The sequence below is a fragment of the Gigantopelta aegis genome, chromosome 13, assembly GCF_016097555.1.
Source record: "Gigantopelta aegis isolate Gae_Host chromosome 13, Gae_host_genome, whole genome shotgun sequence".
Classification (NCBI taxonomy): Eukaryota; Metazoa; Mollusca; class Gastropoda; order Neomphalida; family Peltospiridae; genus Gigantopelta; species Gigantopelta aegis.
Window position 1 is genome coordinate 37,882,029 of NC_054711.1, and position 20,411 is coordinate 37,902,439.

Sequence of the window (20,411 nt, forward strand, 5' to 3'; positions counted from 1 at the left end):
CAACTCAATGGGTAGGTGTAAGACCACTACACCCTGTTCTCTCTCACTAACAACTAACCCACAGTTCTGGACAGAGAGCCTAGTTAGCTGGGGTGTGTGCCAAGGACAGCGTGCTTTAATCTTAATTGGATATAAGCACAAAAATAACTACGAATAAATGGAATGAAAGGTGTGTTGGGGAGGGCATGCTCCCCCCCCCCCCCCCCCCCCCCCAGCTTCATGTACACTAAATAATGAATGCAATGATATTTGTGAATTTCATTTTGTATTTATGTGACATTATAATTAGTGTAATTGGGGAACATTTTGTGTTGTATTGTTTTACGATCTTTGAAAGTGTGTAGACATTTCAACTCCATTTATAATTTTGTTTGTATTTGTCTAGTTGTATATACCCACTTTCTGCCAGAAAGAAATTTTCGGACATTCCGCTATGGAATTCAATGCAACCACAGTCAACAAGGAGTATGGGAGGCCTCCCCTAGAAAGAAATTGGGCTATAGTTAGGCTAAAATTAGGGTTAGGGTTAAGAAAATCAAGAGTTAAAAGTAATTAATTTTGTCCAACGGTTAACTTCAAAAAAAAAATCTTCACTACATTTTGGGTATAACGCCATACCTGTTTTACCCTCAGGCAGAAACCCTGACCCGTTATACATTATAAATTGTCATCATGTCATGACGACAAAAAACAACATTCAGATGAATTTTTTTGTTTACATAACATTCAATACATGTCCCATTTCCTGTAATGCCACATACCAGGTAATGTTTGGACCTACAGTGTTAAATAATATCTGATTGACTGCTTATGTTACTAAAGACAGTTCAGTAATGATAATTTACATCTTGTTTTTTTTTTCAGTTACATTTTCTATGACAAGCACGACAATGTTTTATTTCACCAGTGCGATGGCCAATTTATTTCTAGATACCAAAACTGTACATGCTGGATCATTTCGTTCGATAACCAACACTTTGGATTTTTGGCGCGTACGTATACACACAACTGAGCAAATCATAAAACATCATCAAAATACAAAGTCCATTAACAACTAGTTTTAAAAGTTGGACCGCAGCTTTAGCATCAGAGGCTGATCCAGGATTTTGTAAGGGGAGGGGGTGTCGCATAATTCTGAAAAGGGTAATTTGAGTTTTGTCAGAACCAAATTAACAAGCTGCGAAAGGGAGCAAGATACATGTATGTACATGGGTCGGTTGGGGTGGGTGGGTGAATTGTGTTTAATTAAGATGCTCAGAAATTAATTTCAGGGCAAGTTAATGTATATATTACTGATGATAAATTGTAGTTTTTTGGGGGGGGGGGGTTTAATCGGTAAAAATAGTACTTGGGTGGAGTGAGTGGGTCATGGGACCTCTTTGAAACACATGCACACACACACACACGCATGCCTAACATGCACACATAGTGACATGCGTACATGCACGCACATGCGTGCACACACACACACCAGATTTGCCAATGAGAGTATATGAGGTTCAGTTTTATCACTTAATTACTGGTAGTATTCCTTCCATTAAGAATGATAAAAATAAAATTTTAGCATTGAACTAAGTTGAGGGCCATTAATCTCAACATTGGTTGGGATTGGGGATTAATTTTGATTAACATTTGAATAATCCAGTTATAAAATTATGGATCCCTAAAAGCCATACATATTTGTTGAGGAAATGTCAAACTTGTCGGGCTATGGATTTACAGTTTGAGATTCTGTTCTTCCACAAATCCAGATTTTCTTTTAGAAAGCTTAAAATTATTATGGAATTCCATAATAAAAATATCTATAGATTACAGTATTTTTATGATAATTGTGGAATCTGTGGTTGGGGGTATGCCTGATTGTTTTAATAAATCAGTGTGCTCTAATGGTGTCAATAAACAAAACAAACTTTAACATTCAAGCAGGCATCGAAATAAGTTGAGAATGGTAGTTCAGGTTACTGGGAGGTTACCACATGTAAGAAAAGTCAAGAACAGTGTTTCGTTCTCGACAAAAATTTCAACGAAATAGTAGATTCATTTCCGAACGTAAACCAGGCAATGCATTGCGGACTTCCGAGTTTCATTTTCTCGTAAGGAATTGCATCTATGTTTGTGTGCACTTGTGCAAGTTCAAGCAATTATAGTCATTCCGTGTTTAAGCAGCGTCCACTAGATGAAAATTTACTTCCGCGTTTCATTTTCTCATACGAAATTGCACCGGTGTTCATGCACACTTGTGCAATTGCAAAGCAATCTGCGTTTAAGCAATGCCCACTAGATAAATTTACTTCCGGATTTTTTTTCTCATACCAATGTTCGCGCCCACTGATACAATTTCAGAATGTCAACGTTAAAAGTAGTAGTAACAGGAATTCAATTCTAACTGTCATATAGTTGTGGTAACCTATAGGTTACCAGGCTATATTTTGTGGTAACCTGTAAATGGGTTACCAGACACAATGCTTACTTTGATGCCTGTTTAAGTTAAGGTAATAAATAATGTAGCTTTAAATAAGTTTAGCATTACCTTGTAGTGTTGAGATTCAGTTGGGAATTTAATTATCCATCATAGGTCATATAAATATATATGGTTTGCACAAACTGATCAACTTTCAGTTACACAATTGGTTAAATTATTATGAATTATGGTAAACTTAATTTATCAGTACCACTGGGATAGACCTTACAAATTGCTAATTTAACCTTTAATAACTACTTAAATTAATTTTTTCTTTAAAGTTAAGGTTTGTTTTGTTTAACAACCCCATTAGAGCACACGGTTCAAGCTAAGCTAGAAAAACGTTAGGGAGAAGTGGGGTTTGTTGAAGGAGAAATGATACTGTTTTATTTAACGACACACTCAACACATTTTATTTACGGTTATATGGCCTCAGACATATGGTTAAGGACCACACAGATTTTGAGAGGAATCCTGCTGTCACCACTACATGGGCTACTCTTTCCGATTAGCAACAAGGGATCTTTTATTTGTGCTTCCCACAGGCAGGATAGCACAAACCATGGCCTTTGTTGAACCAGTTATGGATCACTGGTCGGTGCAAGTGGTTTACACCTACCCATTGAGCCTTGTGGAGCACTCACTCGGGGTTTGGAGTCGGTATCTGGATTAAAAATCCTATGCCTCGACTGGGATCCGAACCCAGTACCTACCAGCCTGTAGACCGATGGCCTAACCATGACGCCACTGAGACTGGTAATGTGAAAAGAAGTCTGATTTAAATCTTTGGAAAACCTTTTTTAGGTACCACTTCCACTAGAACAAAGCCAACTTTGAAAACTTGGGAAAAGAAATAATCAAGCCGTTAATTGTTAAGAACAAAATTTTGAACATATATTGTCCTACCATCATGGAACACCTTTTTTCATACTATGGAATTTACTACAAGTTATTTATTTTTGTTTTTTTAAATTGCACACAAAAATAGGATTTTTTTTTTTAGGATTTCCAAAAAGCTTTTACTTTTCCCTTTACGTCCAACCAAACTGAAAATATTTACAAAAAACATTTTGGTAGGAATATGGGATGGGCTATACATGTATGAATCGATATTTAGTTTGTAATAAAACAGCATCTTTAACAAAATGCCATAAGTGGTAAAATTATTTAACAAAAGTTTGTTCTGATGTTTGTTTACATTTATTTGCAGTCTACTACCTCTATTGGAAAAGCCAAACCAATAGGTGTTTGATTATGATCATTGGTATATCACTATTGCTGAGGGGGGCGGTATCTAGCTCAGTTGGTAGAGCACTTGCCTGAGGTGCTTGCGTCATAGGCTCGAACCACCTTAGTGGACTCGCACAACTTGTCCCGTCCAGACCTGTCAACCCTCCCGGATTCCGCAGGAGTCTCCCGGTATTTGATCAAATCTCCTTTCCCCTGTGCGGGAGACAGTTTCTCCTGTTAAATGACATTTTTGTAAGCATAAAAAAAAAAATTGATCCTCTTTTGTCAAAATAACAGAAGGGAATTAACTCTGCCTTTTTTTCTCATTCGGAAAATGTCGACTACTTTCGGTTTCTGAGAATGTAACAGGCCGAATTGTCCAGACTGTTTAACCTTTGCCGAAGTGAGAATTGTGGGATAGCCTATTCATATTGTTAAAAAAGCACATGGAGTTTATAAAATGACGTGTTATTATAATGTTTGTTGTCATCGTAATGGCTACGAAGCGTGTTGCCGCTAATTCAACAGGCTGTGTATTGACATTCAGTGTTGCCATATAAAAAAATAAAACTATCCAATTTAGTTCTAATAACACCTCTGAATTGTAAAATGTCTTCCCACTGGATTACATAATGCAAGTATAACGAATCTGAACTGCCAGACTCCCGAGTTGACAGCGATACACACGATGCATGTTAAAATCACATGTCACAGCAAGACAACGAAAAGACCAATTAGCTGTATAAACATACTTGTGTCAGTTAATTTTGTATGTTTGTGCAGTAAAATGTTGGTTATAAGGGTACACTTCAAGAAATTATTTTTGTACAATTAAAAAATGTTGTGTTTGACATTGACATAAAGTTACTCACGGAAATGGGTATAATTCCGGTATATTTCACATGATGTCCGTAATGAGGTTTTACTTATGATTAATGAAAATACGTTTATTGCATCATTATAATGATTTTAAATAAGTACCACGCCACCGTTCCTCATTATAGTAAAAACTGAATATTAATTTTTAAGATTTATATAAATTTGTCTTTGGTACTAGGGTACACTAACCACAAATGATAATGTAACGCAACCTGTAAGGCTGTAAGTGTAATACCGTAAATGTACTAATTAATTTTTTTATTTCTTGTTCATGTTCTTAACATTTTTGGATAAATATTGGGGTTTTTTTTAAAATATGTATTAAATCATAATAATATTTAAACTTAAAAAAAAACATTTTTTTTTTTTTTTAATAATCTTTTTTTTTTTAATGCCAAGATCTAAGGTTAAGAAGTATATATGACACTATAAAGTATTCATATAACTTATTGTAATAATGTTTTTTTTAAATCTTGCGATTTTGGGTTAAATTGTGTGAATTTAAAAAATCTCCTGCTTTTTGACAAAATCTCCTGCTTTTTCAACACACACCTCCTGCTTTCTCTTGACTAAAGGTTGACAGGTCTGGTCCTGTCACAACTTGCGCACCACATCTGGCATGTCAAAAGCTGTTCTGTCTCGGGACAAGCCCCTGGCTATCCAGAGACAGGCCCCAGGATGGACGTGCTCGAAACTCTAGTGGTATATGAGCATGTAAAAATTATTTGCACTCGCACTCAAAAGCTGTGGTATGTTACTGTTGTCTTATCTGTGGGAAAGTCCATATAAAAAAAATTAAAAGATCCCATGCTGCTAACAAACAAAAAAAGTGCAGTTTTCTTCTAAGTTTATGAGTGTAAAAAAAATTACCACATGTTTGACATTAAATAGCTGATGATTAATAAATCCGTGTGCTCTAGTGGTGTTGTTAAATAAAGTAAACCTTAAAGGTTTGTTTAACAACACCACTGGAGCACATTGATTTATTAATCATCGGCTGTAGGATATCAAACATTTGGTAATTGTGACATATGTCTTAGAGAGAAAACCCGCTACATTTTTCCATCAGTAGCAACGGATCTTTTATCTACACCATCCCACAGACAGGATATGAGGATATCACATACCATGGCCGTTGATATATTAGTTGTGATGCACTAGCTGGAACAAGAAATTGGCCCAATGAGCCCACCGATGGGGATCGATCCTAAACCGACCATGCATCAGTCGAGCACTTTACCACTGGGCTACATACCACTCCAGGACAGGAGGAAAACCCAATCACAGCCCTCAACATTAACTTTTTTAACTTTTTCATCTAGGAGCCAGATGGTGCCTACTTCTATTTTTATATATAAAGTATGAAATATTTTAATCATCAAATGAAAAAAAATGGTCGAATATGCGACCAAATCAATCAATATGTTGAGGGCTGCAATCGGGCAATGGGTCCACTGGAGGGAGGGGGGTGTCAGTTTTTAAACACCACATCTCAAGCGAGCACTCTACAACTGGACTACGTTATACCGCCCCTTCGTGAAGTGAAACAAAACCAACTTAATTTTGGTTCCAGTTTGTTCAAGATCCACTGATAAACGGACTCCACTGGGACAAGTGGTACAACAACTTCGAGGTGCCTGATGACCTGCAGGGTTACATCTACTACGAGAACAAACTGCTCGGTCTGCCCCGACTACGACAACTCAAGGTCCACACTAACTCGTGTACAGTGCACAAAGATTTTAAATCCATGATTATGGAATGTTATGCACCATACGATCACAAGATTGAAGATGTCACGCCATTTGGACCACATGATGATGGCCAGAATTATACTGCGTAAGTTGTGATTGCAGTGAGGTAACTATTTATAGTCATTCCCACAGGGAGCGCTGTTTTCTTACTATGGTATTTGTACTACAAGTTATTGATTTCTGAGCCAATTGTTTTCTAAATTACACACAAATTGGGTTTTTAAAATTATTATTTCCAAAACACTTACTTTTCTTCTTACGTCAAACCAAATTGAAATTATTTACAAAAAACATTGTTAACACATTTCAGCACATTGGTCTTCTTTCATCCAATGGAAACGGTCTAAACCAGACACCAATCCAATCGTTCTGTGGGTCCGAAACATAGGCCCCGGCCTTCTATAAAAAAAAATGGTACTGAAAATTCCCTTTTTTTTCTTTTTTTTTAATTATTATTATTATTATATTTTTTTCCTATTATCCCAGTGCCCCCTTTCCTTTCTCTCCTTTTGAATTCCATCTCATTTCTTCCCGATCTGGCAACTCCTCCTATCTTTCAACTTCTTTCGCTGTCCACCTCCACATCCCAGTCCTTGTCTCTCCAACCGTGACAGGTGCTTGTCTCTTGTGGCTATCTGTGCCACACATCTGTTCCCCATCAGCTTTTAGCTGTGGGCTTAGTCTGACCACTTCGGGGAGTGTTCAGTAGTTAATTCTGGCATTGTTAAGAGGCACCTACTATGCACCCCTACTACCGGCGGTCGTTAGTTAGTGCCGTGGGTCAGACCAGCTTTATTAGCGGCAAAGGACGAGGATGCCAAAAAATGCCCAGTATTTATATTTAATTATGTCTGTTCTAATAAATTAATTCAACAGTGGCGTATACTGCATCATTCATGACATTATTTACTCGCGCTAATTTTCTCAATCCTATCGGACATGGGACCCTGGCAAAAAATCCTCGATAAATCCTTGGATTGACCTGTATCCGAACAAGTTTGCTAGCAGTACATGTTTATTGGTCATCACCCAACAACCGCCATCAGTCTACAGGCTGGTAGGTACTGGGTTCGGATCCCAGTCGAGGCATGGGATTTTTACTCCAGATACCGACTCCAAACCCTGAGTGAGGCTCAATGGGCAGGTGTAAACCACTTGCACCAACCAGTGATCCATAACTGGTTCAACAAAGGCCATGGTTTGTGCTATCCTGCCTGTGGGAAGCGCAAATAAAAGATCTCTTGCTGCTAATCGGAAGAGTAGCCCATGTAGTGGCGACAGCTGGTTTCCTCTCCAAATCTGTGTGGTCCTTAATATATGTCTGACGCCATATGACCGTAAATAAAATGTGTTTAGTGCGTCGTTAAATAAAACATTTCTTTCTTTCTTTTTTCACCCAACAACCACCATTCGCCCACCCCATGGGCCTGAAAAGGGCTCTTTTATTTAAGAAATACCTTTAAAAAAAAACTTAGATTACTGTGTATTGAATTTGTTTTTATTTACTGGACCTTCCCTAGTTGTAGGCTAGTTATGACCGATTTGTGTGGTGGAAGGACATAGTCTAGTGGTAAAGCGTTAACCTGACATGCAGTCAGTCTAGGAACGATTCCCGTCAGTGAGCATATTGGGCTGTTTCTAGTTCCGGCCAGCTCTACAATTGGTGTACATAACAAAGGCTGTGGTACATTTTATCCTGTCTGAGGGATGGGGTATATATACATCAAAGATCCCCCACGACAGGTATATCAAACGCTGTGGTATGTACTATCCACCAGCCTCGGTGGTGTCATGGTTAAGCCATCGGACATAAGGCTGGTAGGTACTGGGTTCGCTGCCCGGTACCGGCTGCCACCCAGAGCGAGTTTTAATGACTCGGTGGGAAGGCGTAAGACCACTACACACTCTTCTCTCTCACTAACAACTAACCCATTGTCTTGGACAGGCAGCCCAGATAGCTGTGTTGTGTGCCCAGGACAGCATGCTTGAACCTTAGATGAAAATAAGTTGAAATGAAATGTGCTATCCTTTCTGTGGGAAAGTACATAAAAGATCCCTCAGTATTAATGGGAAAATGTAACTGGTTTCCTATTTAAGACTATATGTCAAAATGACCAAATGTTTGACATCAAATAGCCGATGATTAATAAATCGGTGCTCTAGTGATGTTAAAGAAAACAAACCTTTTTTTTAATTAAAGGTCCCTTGCTGTTAATCGAAAAAATTTAGCCCATGGCAGATTTCCTCTCTCCTTAACAGGGCTCAAAATAGCAAGTGAAATAGCAGACCAAAAGAAATATGTCCTACTAAGAAAAAAACATATGGCCTGCTGGAAATAAGATGGCATGGGGTGATGGATGGGTTTTGGATAGTGTGTCATGTTTTTTTTAGAGCATTATAGAAATAATAAAATTCCCTTGCATTCATTACAATTTAATGTACGTCATCCCATTGGTCCAGCCATAAGCAATGGAAGTTTCTTAATTTCTGGAACATAAAAATAACGACATTTTATATTCTGGTATTTTGTCTTATTGAGTGTTATTGTTTAGAACCAAAAAATAATTCACAATAAAACATGAACTTGTTATGAAGTGTTATCAGCAAGTGTGATTCAAGTTTAATTATAAGTATTGTTTTTTTCTTTTACGTTCATCGGGGTATGAACACACACAAAATTATTCGCAAACTTACATGTATGTGAGAACGGCTTTGCTAATTCACACAGTTTGCATGTGGGGGTTTTTGTTCATATACCCTGATGAACGTAAAAGAAATAGCAGACAATTTAATCCCTAATTAAAATAACAGAATAACAAGCTAAATAGATTATTACACACATCCATCTCTTGAAAAATGACCTGCAATTTTTTTGTGGTTTTAGCAGGGGAATTTTTATTTCTCAAGCTAGGTCTTCATTCATTTTATTTCAACTTATTTTCGTGCTTATATCCAATTAAGGTTTAAACACGCTGTCCTGGGCACACACCTCAGCTATCTGGGCTTGTCTGTCCAGGACAGTGGGTTAGTTGTTAGTTGGTTAGTGGTTAGTAAGAGAGATGAGGGTGTAGTTGCCTTACACCTATCCACTGAGCCCTTAAGAACTCACTTCGGGTTGGAGCCGGTACTGGGCTGCGAACTCTGTACCTACCAGCCTGTAGTCCGATGACTCAGCCACTGCGCCACCAAGGCCAGTGCTAGGTTTTCAAAATGGACTGCTTTTCGCTCATTGGAGGCCGTTGTTTCGAGCCCTGCTCAACAATATGCCCGACACCATGTAACCATAATTAAAATACAGTGTTGAGCATGTCGTAAAAGAAAACATTCATTCTCTTTGTTTGAGTTTCATTTACTACACCCCCAGTTGTTGTAGGATAGTTGTCACGGGTGGACCCAGAAAATATTTTAGGGAGGGAACTAATAACATAAAAACAGTCGGACCAACTCCTGAAAACAGGCACTCCAATAAAAGTTGAATTTGTGTTGTGTGTGTGTGTGTGTGTGTGTGTGTGTGTGTAGGGCAATCTAATTAAAATTATCTCCACTATTACATGTGGATCTAACACCAGCCAGTTGGAGCTCATGTCCACCAATCAAAACCTTACTTGCAGAATCCTGCCAGTGATTTAAAAATAATTTGAAAACATTCCGAATTATCCTGAGGGTATACGACATGTTTCGTGTGATTTACGAATGCCTTAAAACATGTTTTATTTTATAAAATAAATAATTTGTAATGTAAAACTGAAGACTGATTACCCACCCTGTACGTATTGGTATGGTTCGCTGTACTGCGGCCACTAAAATATACTCGCCCGATATTTTTAGAATTTGTATGCTCCCAAATAACGTTATAAAAGGCAAAGTGTGATTGGTCAATATTTAAATTATTATTTACGGACGAAATGTTACCTGGACATTGGGGACTACGCAGTGTTGTTAGCAATCCGATTAAAATTGGTTCTACTGGTCTAAATGAGGCATTCGTAATTCACATGAAACATATCGTATACCCTCAGGATAATTCGGAATGTTTTCAAATTATTTTTAAATCACTGGCAGGATTCTGCAAGTAAGGTTTTGATTGGTGGACATGAGCTCCAACTGGCTGGTGTTAGATCCACATGTAATAGTGGAGCTAATTTTAATTAGATTGTGTGTAGGGTGACAGGTCCCCTTGGTCCCCTCCTCTTGGATCTGCCCATGGCTGTTTTATCTTGTATAGTGACACCTCTGTAAACCGGCCATCAATGTGTCCCAAGTAAAAAGTCCTGTTTTTAAGGGTATTCCTTTTGGGGAGGTTCTGTTCTGTACTGGTGGAGGGGTTTATTTTTTAGGTGGGTGGGTGGGGGGGGGGGGGGGCGGGGGTAATTAAAAAGGGGCTCTGAAAAATGTCTGTTTTTGAGGGGTTTACTAGGGGTACAGGTTTTAGGGGATTTCAGCGTCTCAGTATATTACAGGTGGCACTACAAGAGTTCGGAGGAGCTGGGAGGGTCCACACACTGGGGGTACATGGCCACGTACAGCGCATCGGGCTACGTGCAGAACCTTGGCTTCAACAAGGTGCAGTCGTTGAAGATTATCAACCACTTGTATCGCCAGACGTGGATAACGCGTGGGACAAGGGCTGTCTTTATCGACTTCACAGTTTACAATGCCAATATTAACCTCTTCTGTGTGATTAGGTACGTATACTTTGTAAATGAAATGCCATACAACAATATTAACCTCTTCTGTGTTATAAGGTATGCATATAAAGTGTAAAGGAAATGCAATACAACAATATTAACCTCTTCTGTGTGATTAGGTACGTATACTTTGTAAAGGAAATGCCATACAACAATATTAACCTCTTCTGTGTGATTAGATACGTACATGTATATTTTGTAAAGGAAATGGAATACGGCAAAATTAACCTCTTCTGTGTTACAGTGTACTTATATACTTTGTAAGGAAATGCCACATGCCAATATTAACCTATTCTGTGTTGTAAGGTACGTATAAAGTGTAAAGGAGATTTCATACGACAATATTAACCTCTTCTGTGTGATAAGGTACATATATAATGTAAAGGAGATGCCATACGACAATATTAACTTCTTCTGTGTGATAAGGTACGTATAAAGTGTAAAGGAGATGCCATACGCCAATATTAACCTCTTCTGTGTGATAAGTTATGTATATAATGTAAAGGAGATGCCATACAACATTAATCTCTTCTGTGTGATAAGGTACATATATAATGTAAAGGAGATGCCATACGACAATATTAACCTCTTCCGTGTGATAAGGTACATATAAAGTGTAAAGGAGATTTCATATGACAATATTAACCTCTTCTGTGTGATAAGGTACATATATAATGTAAAGGAGATGCCATACGACAATATTAACCTCTTTTGTGTGATAAGGTACGTATAAAGTGTAAAGGAGATGCCATATGCCAATATTAACCTCTTCTGTGTGATAAGTTATGTATATAATGTAAAGGAGATGCCATACAACATTAATCTCTTCTGTGTGATAAGGTACATATATAATGTAAAGGAGATGCCATACGACAATATTAACCTCTTCCGTGTGATAAGGTACATATAAAGTGTAAAGGAGATTTCATATGACAATATTAACCTCTTCTGTGTGATAAAGTACATATATAATGTAAAGGAGATGCCATACGACAATATTAGCCTCTTCTGTGTGATAAGGTACGTATATAGTGTAAAGGAGATGCCATATGCCAATATTAACCTCTTCTGTGTGATAAGGTACGTATATAATGTAAAGGAGATGCCATACGACAATATTAACCTCTTCTGTGTGATAAGGTACGTATAAAGTGTAAAGGAGATGCCATACGCCAATATTAATCTCTTCTGTGTGATAAGGTATATATATAATGTAAAGGAGATGCCATACGGCAATATTAACCTCTTCTGTATGATAAGGTACGTATAAAGTGTAAAGGAGATGCCATTTGACAATATTAACCTCTTCTGTGTGATAAGGTACGTATAAAGTGTAAAGGAGGTGGCACACGACAATATTAACCTCTTCTGTGTGATAAGGTACATATATACTGTAAAGGAGATGCCATGCAACAATATTAACCTCTTCTGTGTGATAAGGTACATATATACTGTAAAGGAGATGCCATACGACAATATTAACCTCTTCTGTGTGATAAGGTATGTATATAATGTAAAGGAGATGCCATACAACAATATTAACCTCTTCTGTGTGATAAGGTACATATATACTGTAAAGGAGATGCCATACGACAATATTAACCTCTTCTGTGTGATAAGGTACGTATACTTTGTAATGGAAAAGCCATACAACAATATTAACCTCTTCTGTGTGATAAGGTACATATAAAGTGTAAAGGAGATGCCACACGGCAATATTAACCTCTTCTGTGTGATAAGGTACATATATACTGTAAAGGAGATGCCATACAACAATATTAACCTCTTCTGTGTGATAAGGTACATATACAATGTAAAAGAGATGTCATACGGCAATATTAACCTCTTCTGTGTGATAAGGTACGTTTATAATGTAAAGGAAATGCCATACAGCAATATTAACCTTTTATGTGTGATAAGGTACGTATATACTTTGTAATAGAGACGCCATAGGACAAGTTAAACCCTCACCATGAGTGTAATTAAAGCAAGAGGGCCAGAACATAGCCCAGTCAGGCTTTCTGTTAGAATATAATTTGAGGGTACGTAAGAAAAATAATGATTATGGGTTAGAAATGTCTTGAAATGGACACTGCCTTTCATGTACTTAATTTAACCACTTTTAAACAGCTGTTCTCTTACTGTAATCAATCTAAATACATGTATTATTAAAAAATCACTATTAATTTCCAAGAATTTAGGGTAAGGGACCATAGCAAAAGTATTTTGAAGCCAAAAGAGACAATTTGTTTCATCTAGCGGGGAGGGGGGTCAAAGAATCAACTAGGGTCATTTCGTCTTTTGGGGGTGGGGTGGGGGGGGGAGGCTTCACCCTCTAAAAATCAAAAAGGAGTTGAAAAACGATATGTGTTTATTTCCTGTATTTACTTCGGTAAACTCCGGCTTAGATCGTATGAAATCGCTATAAACCATTTATTTTTAGACCCCTCTGGTTATTATATAAACTGATCAAGGGCAAAGTACCATAACAACCAGTCATGAATTATGGTCACGTGTTTCCTTTCCTTCCTGGGTCCTTTGAATGGAGGGCCCTGGCTGTGAATAACACACACACACACACACCCAACACACACACACCCCCCCCCCCCCCTCCCCTCGGCTATTAATTAACTGCTTTATCCTCCCCCTTGCAGGCTTATTCCGGTTAAATACCGTATCTGTGGCGAGTGGATGAACAAATTTGGCTACTGAATATATTTAATTTACTAGCCAGTAGCAAGTGAAAAAAAAACCTTCTGCACTGAGCCCTGTTTAATATCAAAACTTTAATTTTAAGATCCTGATTAGTTGGTTTTATCAAAACTTTTATTTCATTAAAGGGAATTAAAAAAACCCAGAACATTCTTTTTATTTATATCTAGATATTCTTTATTTTGTTTTTGTTGAAGGTAAACGGGGGGCAAAGCTCTCCCTGTCTCTTTCAACAAAAACAAACTGGTTCACATAGCACCTTGGGCACGTCCACCAGTTTGAAGCCAAAGTTGCTCTTATGTTAGTCTCTTGGGGGGGGGGGGGTGTCTGCAGAGAGACTAAATGATTTAGTCTTTTGGCTTCATAACAGCGTCGTGGCAGGCCATCGGTCTACAGGCTGGTAGGTACTGGGTTCGGATCCCAGTCGAGGCATGGGATTTTTAATCCAGATACCAACTCCAAACCCTGAGTGAGTGCTCCGCAAGGCTCAGTGGGTAGGTGTAAACCACTTGCACGACCAGTGATCCATAACTGGTTCAACAAAGGCCATGGTTTGTGCTATCCTGCCTGTGGGAAGTGCAAATAAAAGATCCCTTGCTGCTAATTGGAAAGAGTAGCCCATGTAGTGGCGACAGCGGTGTTTCCTCTCAAAATCTGTGTGGTCCGTAACCATATGTCTGACACCATATAACCGTAAATAAAATGTGTTGAGTGCGTCGTTAAATAAAACATTTCTTTCTTTTGGCTTCATATACTTTTGCTACAGTCCCTAAGTAATTTGACCCTCCATACTTTTTGGCAGAAACCCTGCCGAGAGGTAAAGTCCTCACCTGATGCCTAGTGCACCATGACTGGTATGTCAAAGGCTGTTTATAATGTACAATGGGGTATAAATAACTATTTGACTACAATGTACAATGGGGTATAACCATTTTTATTATCCACATGGTTCAAGATATTCAGGAAAATATAACCAGTATGACCCATGGACCCATGTGTGTCATAAATATTTCATGTGCACAACGAATAACATAATTTTGTGAAGTGACGTCATACCTTAATGTGGCTTTTCAAAGTGAAGTCGTATCGTTTCGTCTCTTTTTAGTTATTCGTGAACATAATATTTTGGATAATGTGGATAATAAAGACATTATTACACGCGCGTGTGAATTGTACTGATTTTACGAAACTCGTGTCAGGATTCATGTATTACCCTCACTCTCGCTCGGGCAATATCAAAATCCTGACACTCGTTTTGTAAAATCAGTACGACACACAAGCTTGTTTAATCTCTGTTTTTATAATGTACAATGGAACATAAATAAACCATGCTTCTTTCTTTCTCTCTCTGTCTCTGTCTCTGTCTGTCTCTCTCTCTCTCTCTCTCTCTCTCTCTCTCTCTCTCTCTCTCTCTCTCTCTCTCTCTCTCTCTGTCTGTCTGTCTGTCTCTCTCTCGCTCTCGCACTCGCACTCGCACTCGCACTCGCACTCGCACTCGCACTCGCACTCGCACTCGCACTCTCACTCTCTCACACACTCTCTCACACACTCTCTCTCTCTCTCTCTCTCTCTCTCTCTCTCTCTCTCTCTCTCTCTCTCTCTCTCTCTCTCTCTCAACACCTGTTTTTCTGTTTTTTAAGATTACTTACAGAGTTTCCAGCGACCGGTGGCGCCATCCCATCCTGGTCATTCCGAACTGTCAAGTTGATTCGCTATGTCACAAAGGGAGACTACTTCGTCTTAGCCTGCGAAGGCATCTTCTGTGTCTTCATTTTCTACTACGTAATAGAGGAGATACTGGAGGTATTTACAAAATGTAGTTTATCTAAACTCATGGCATGTACTGTCTTGCCATGAGTACATGTGGGATGCAAAACTTGTGGCAATTGTTTGGAAATATTAATACAATTCTCACATTGGTAATATAATCACTATATAGTTTTTCATTTCTCTGTTGAATGTTTTTTTGTTGAGTGCTTGCCTGAGGTGCTTTGGTCAAATGGATCAATCCCCTCAGTGGTCTCATTCTCTGATTTGTTTTTTGTTTTTGTTTTTTTCCATCCCAGCCAGTGCCTCATGACTGGTATATCAAACACCATGTATGTGCTGTCCTGTCTGTGGAAAAGTGCCTATAAAAGATCCCTTGCTCCTAATGGAAACATTTAGCAGGTTTCCTCTGTAAGACTACCCGTCAAAATTACCAAACGTTTGACATCCAATAGCCGATGATTAATAAATCAATGTGCTCTAGTGGTATCATTAAACAAAACAAAAAACCTTGATCTTGTGCTTATCCTGTCAGTAACCCTCTATAGGTTTCCCAGTAAATTTATTATATTTTTATAGTTATAATCTGTAAATTTTAAAACAAAATTTAATAAATAACATTTGTGGCATTATGCAACATAGTGACAATCTCTTTAATACATATTAAGATATTTTCAGCATGATATTGTTATAAAATACTTTTGTGATGTTTGTTTTTAAGTCAAGAAATACAATAAAACGTCCTTGGTATCATTATCATCATCATCATCATTATAAAACAATACATTGGGGATGGTTTTGTTGGAGTTTTTGTTGGGGGTTTCCATATCAAGAGACACAAAATGGCTTACCATCTCTAAACCGTTGCATATTTCAACCTTTGCATACCATCTTTAGATCCCTACATATTTCAGCCTTGCTCTGTCATCCATTTGCTTTTCAGACCAAAAGACACAAAATGGCTTACCATCTCTAAACCTTTACATATTTCAACCTTGGCATACCATCTTTAGATCCCTACATATTTCAGCCTTGCTCTGTCATCCATTTGCTTTTCAGATCAAGAGACACAAAATGGGATACCATCACTAAACTTCTACATATTTCAACCTTGGCATACTATCTTTAGATCCCTACATATTTCAGCCTTGCTTTGTTGTTCATTTGCTTTTCAGATCAAGAGACACAAAATGGCTTACCATCTCTAAACTTATACATATTTCAACCTTGGCAATTACCATCTTTAGATCTCTACATATTTCAGCCTTGCTTTGTCATCTATTTGCTCTTCAGATCAAGAGACACAAAATGGCTTACCATCTCTAAACTTCTACATATTTCAACCTTGGCAATTACCATCTTTAGATCTCTACATATTTCAGCCTTGCTCTGTCATCCATTTGCTTTTCAGATCAAGAGACACAAAATGGCTTACCATCTCTAAACTTTTACATATTTCAACCTTGGCGTACTATCTTTAGATCTCTACATATTTCAGCCTTGCTCTGTCATCCATTTGCTTTTCAGATCAAGAGACACAAAATGGGATACCATCACTAAACTTCTACATATTTCAACCTTGGCGTACTATCTTTAGATCTCTACATATTTCAACCTTGCTCTTTCATCCGTCTTGTTTTTCAGATCAAGAGGCACAGAATGGCTTACCATCTCTAAACTTTTACATATTTCAACCTTGGCGTACTATCTTTAGATCTCTACATATTTCAACCTTGCTCTTTCATCCGTCTTGTTTTTCAGATCAAGAGGCACAGAATGGCTTACCATCTCTAAACTTTTACATATTTCAACCTTGGCGTACTATCTTTAGATCTCTACATATTTCAACCTTGCTCTTTCATCCGTCTTGTTTTTCAGATCAAGAGGCACAGAATGGCTTACCATCTCTAAACTTTTACATATTTCAACCTTGGCGTACTATCTTTAGATCTCTACATATTTCAACCTTGCTCTTTCATCCGTCTTGTTTTTCAGATCAAGAGGCACAGAATGGCTTACCATCTCTAAACTTCTACATATTTCAACCTTGCTCTTTCATCCGTCTTGTTTTTCAGATCAAGAGGCACAGAATGGCTTACCATCTCTAAACTTTTACATATTTCAACCTTGGCGTACTATCTTTAGATCTCTACATATTTCAACCTTGCTCTTTCATCCGTCTTGTTTTTCAGATCAAGAGGCACAGAATGGCGTACCATCTCTAAACTTTTACATATTTCAACCTTGGCGTACTATCTTTAGATCTCTACATATTTCAACCTTGCTCTTTCATCCGTCTTGTTTTTCAGATCAAGAGGCACAGAATGGCTTACCATCTCTAAACTTTTACATATTTCAACCTTGGCGTACTATCTTTAGATCTCTACATATTTCAACCTTGCTCTTTCATCCGTCTTGTTTTTCAGATCAAGAGGCACAGAATGGCTTACCATCTCTAAACTTCTACATATTTCAACCTTGCTCTTTCATCCGTCTTGTTTTTCAGATCAAGAGGCACAGAATGGCTTACCATCTCTAAACTTTTACATATTTCAACCTTGGCGTACTATCTTTAGATCTCTACATATTTCAACCTTGCTCTTTCATCCGTCTTGTTTTTCAGATCAAGAGGCACAGAATGGCTTACCATCTCTAAACTTTTACATATTTCAACCTTGGCGTACTATCTTTAGATCTCTACATATTTCAACCTTGCTCTTTCATCCGTCTTGTTTTTCAGATCAAGAGGCACAGAATGGCTTACCATCTCTAAACTTTTACATATTTCAACCTTGCTCTTTCATCCGTCTTGTTTTTCAGATCAAGAGGCACAGAATGGCGTACCATCTCTAAACTTTTACATATTTCAACCTTGCTCTTTCATCCGTCTTGTTTTTCAGATCAAGAGGCACAGAATGGCTTACCATCTCTAAACTTTTACATATTTCAACCTTGCTCTTTCATCCGTCTTGTTTTTCAGATCAAGAGGCACAGAATGGCGTACCTCCACAGTTTCTGGAATATCCTTGATATTATAATCATCCTCATCTCCCTTGTATGTATTGGCTTTAACATATTCCGTTCACTTGTCGTCAAAAAGATGATGTTGACTCTCCTCGAAAAGCCGGACATTTACGCCGACTTTGAACGACTTGGTTACTGGGAGACGCGTTTCATCAATGCCATTGCCATCGCAGTGTTCCTGGCTTGGATTAAGGTATGTTTCAAATTTCGGTATAAGACCCAAAACACACCGAAGCTGGGCTTGGGTTTGGGGTTTACCAACAACGAAAATCACCAAATATTGCAATATGAATCGTAGTTCGTTTTAAAAAAAAAAATTCTGGTCAGAAAACCACTGTTAGTGGGAATAATAGACATAAATTCTGGACAGCTGGCTACAAATGCCCGTAAGTAAATGCGACTTTTTCGATTTTTTTCCTAATTTTAATCGCCATTAACTGATCTAAAATATCAAAAATTACAAAAGCCCACAAAAATAATACTTACTGATTCATATATGAACTTTATTATATGTATTTATAAAACATTTAAGTGAATATATGTCAGTAAAAATTATAAACTTGTACCCACTCAACGTGGTTTTGTCAAAAATTAATCCAGTAGTCTTAAAGGTTAACTGTAATGTGTTACCAATATAGTTTAGACCAGCCTCATGGTTAAGCCATCGGACATAAGGCTGGTAGGTACAGGGTTCGCAGCCCGGTACCGGCTCCCACCCAGAGCAAGTTTTAACGACTCAGTGGGTAGGTGTAAGGCCACTACACCCGTATCTCTCTCACTAACCACTAACAATTAACAACTAACCTACTGTCCTGGACAGACAGCCCAGATAGCTGAGATGTGTGCCCAGAACAGCATGCTTGGACCGTAATTGGATATAACTACAAGATATAACTGGCACTGTTAAAATACTGTGCATGTTCTGTGTCATCTGTTGCCAGATTGCGACAGCACAGACACGGTCTGTTTTGTCACAGTCGATTCAGTGCATTTTATTTTTGACTAGAAACCATACTCACCAGACCCACACCCAAATAAGGTGTGTTTTGGGTCTAAGGAAGACAACTATGGCTACAACCTGGCATCGAAATGATCACGGTTTCACGGTGGTATGTTTTTTTGTATACCAACCACCTACAAAACAAAATGTTATTTAAAGCAATAATGCATGAAGAGGAAACATTGCAACGGGGCAACGGGCAACTGTATTTACGTGCCCCTATCCACAGAGGTTCAGGCACGCCCACTACGGATTTAGCCTCTGACTTCGCCAGTGACTAACTCCGGAGCAGGGGGGGGGGGGGGGTAAGTTTGAGGTGGGCGGAATTTGGAAAAAAGCCATTTAGTAAGCGCGGACCAAATAGCAGACACTTCATAAACTTGGAGTAACACCGAGTGGGAGCCGTGTTCTGATTGGCTGAATTTCGATTCCTCGGTGAAGCCTGTTTTTTACCTAAGTCTACAAAGAGTACTGCATACCAAAACATGTCTGGACTCTAATTTTTTAGCCGAAAATAGTTAAGACTGCTCGGCCGAAAAGTTTTTAAGGTGATTTTGAGCAATTGAACGGGCGCCAAAATAAAATGCGTTAGACTACTTATAAAAAAATAAACATAAGAATTTAGAACTGCTTACAAAACATTTAAAGTCTAACTAGCCCAATAAAAGAGGTTACTCACGGAGGCAAAGGAGGTTGGTAGAGGGGATGTCGTCAAGGAGAGCTGATGAAGAGGGACGAATCCAGATGGTGGAGGGCTTGCCGGTATGTGGACTTGGCGATGTTCTCGATGATTGGACGGTAATCTTCCCCGGCAACGGTCTTGATGACACGGTGGATGGTCGGGTTGTCCATTTCATCGAGAAGAATCCCTTGGTGGAAAAGTCCCCTCCGGCGGA

General features: G+C 38.4%; 1 protein-coding gene across 1 annotated transcript in view; it reads left to right on the forward strand.

Annotated features, from left to right (window-relative positions):
* LOC121387460 (polycystic kidney disease 2-like 1 protein) overlaps nucleotides 1–20,411 on the forward strand; it is a 64,415-nt gene that overhangs the window by 5,300 nt on the left and 38,704 nt on the right. The window contains exons 3-7 of the mRNA XM_041518581.1: nucleotides 865–992; nucleotides 6,144–6,409; nucleotides 10,785–11,009; nucleotides 15,365–15,527; nucleotides 18,472–18,708. Coding sequence (XP_041374515.1) covers nucleotides 865–992; nucleotides 6,144–6,409; nucleotides 10,785–11,009; nucleotides 15,365–15,527; nucleotides 18,472–18,708 — 1,019 coding nt within the window. The remainder of the gene's footprint in view (nucleotides 1–864; nucleotides 993–6,143; nucleotides 6,410–10,784; nucleotides 11,010–15,364; nucleotides 15,528–18,471; nucleotides 18,709–20,411) is intronic.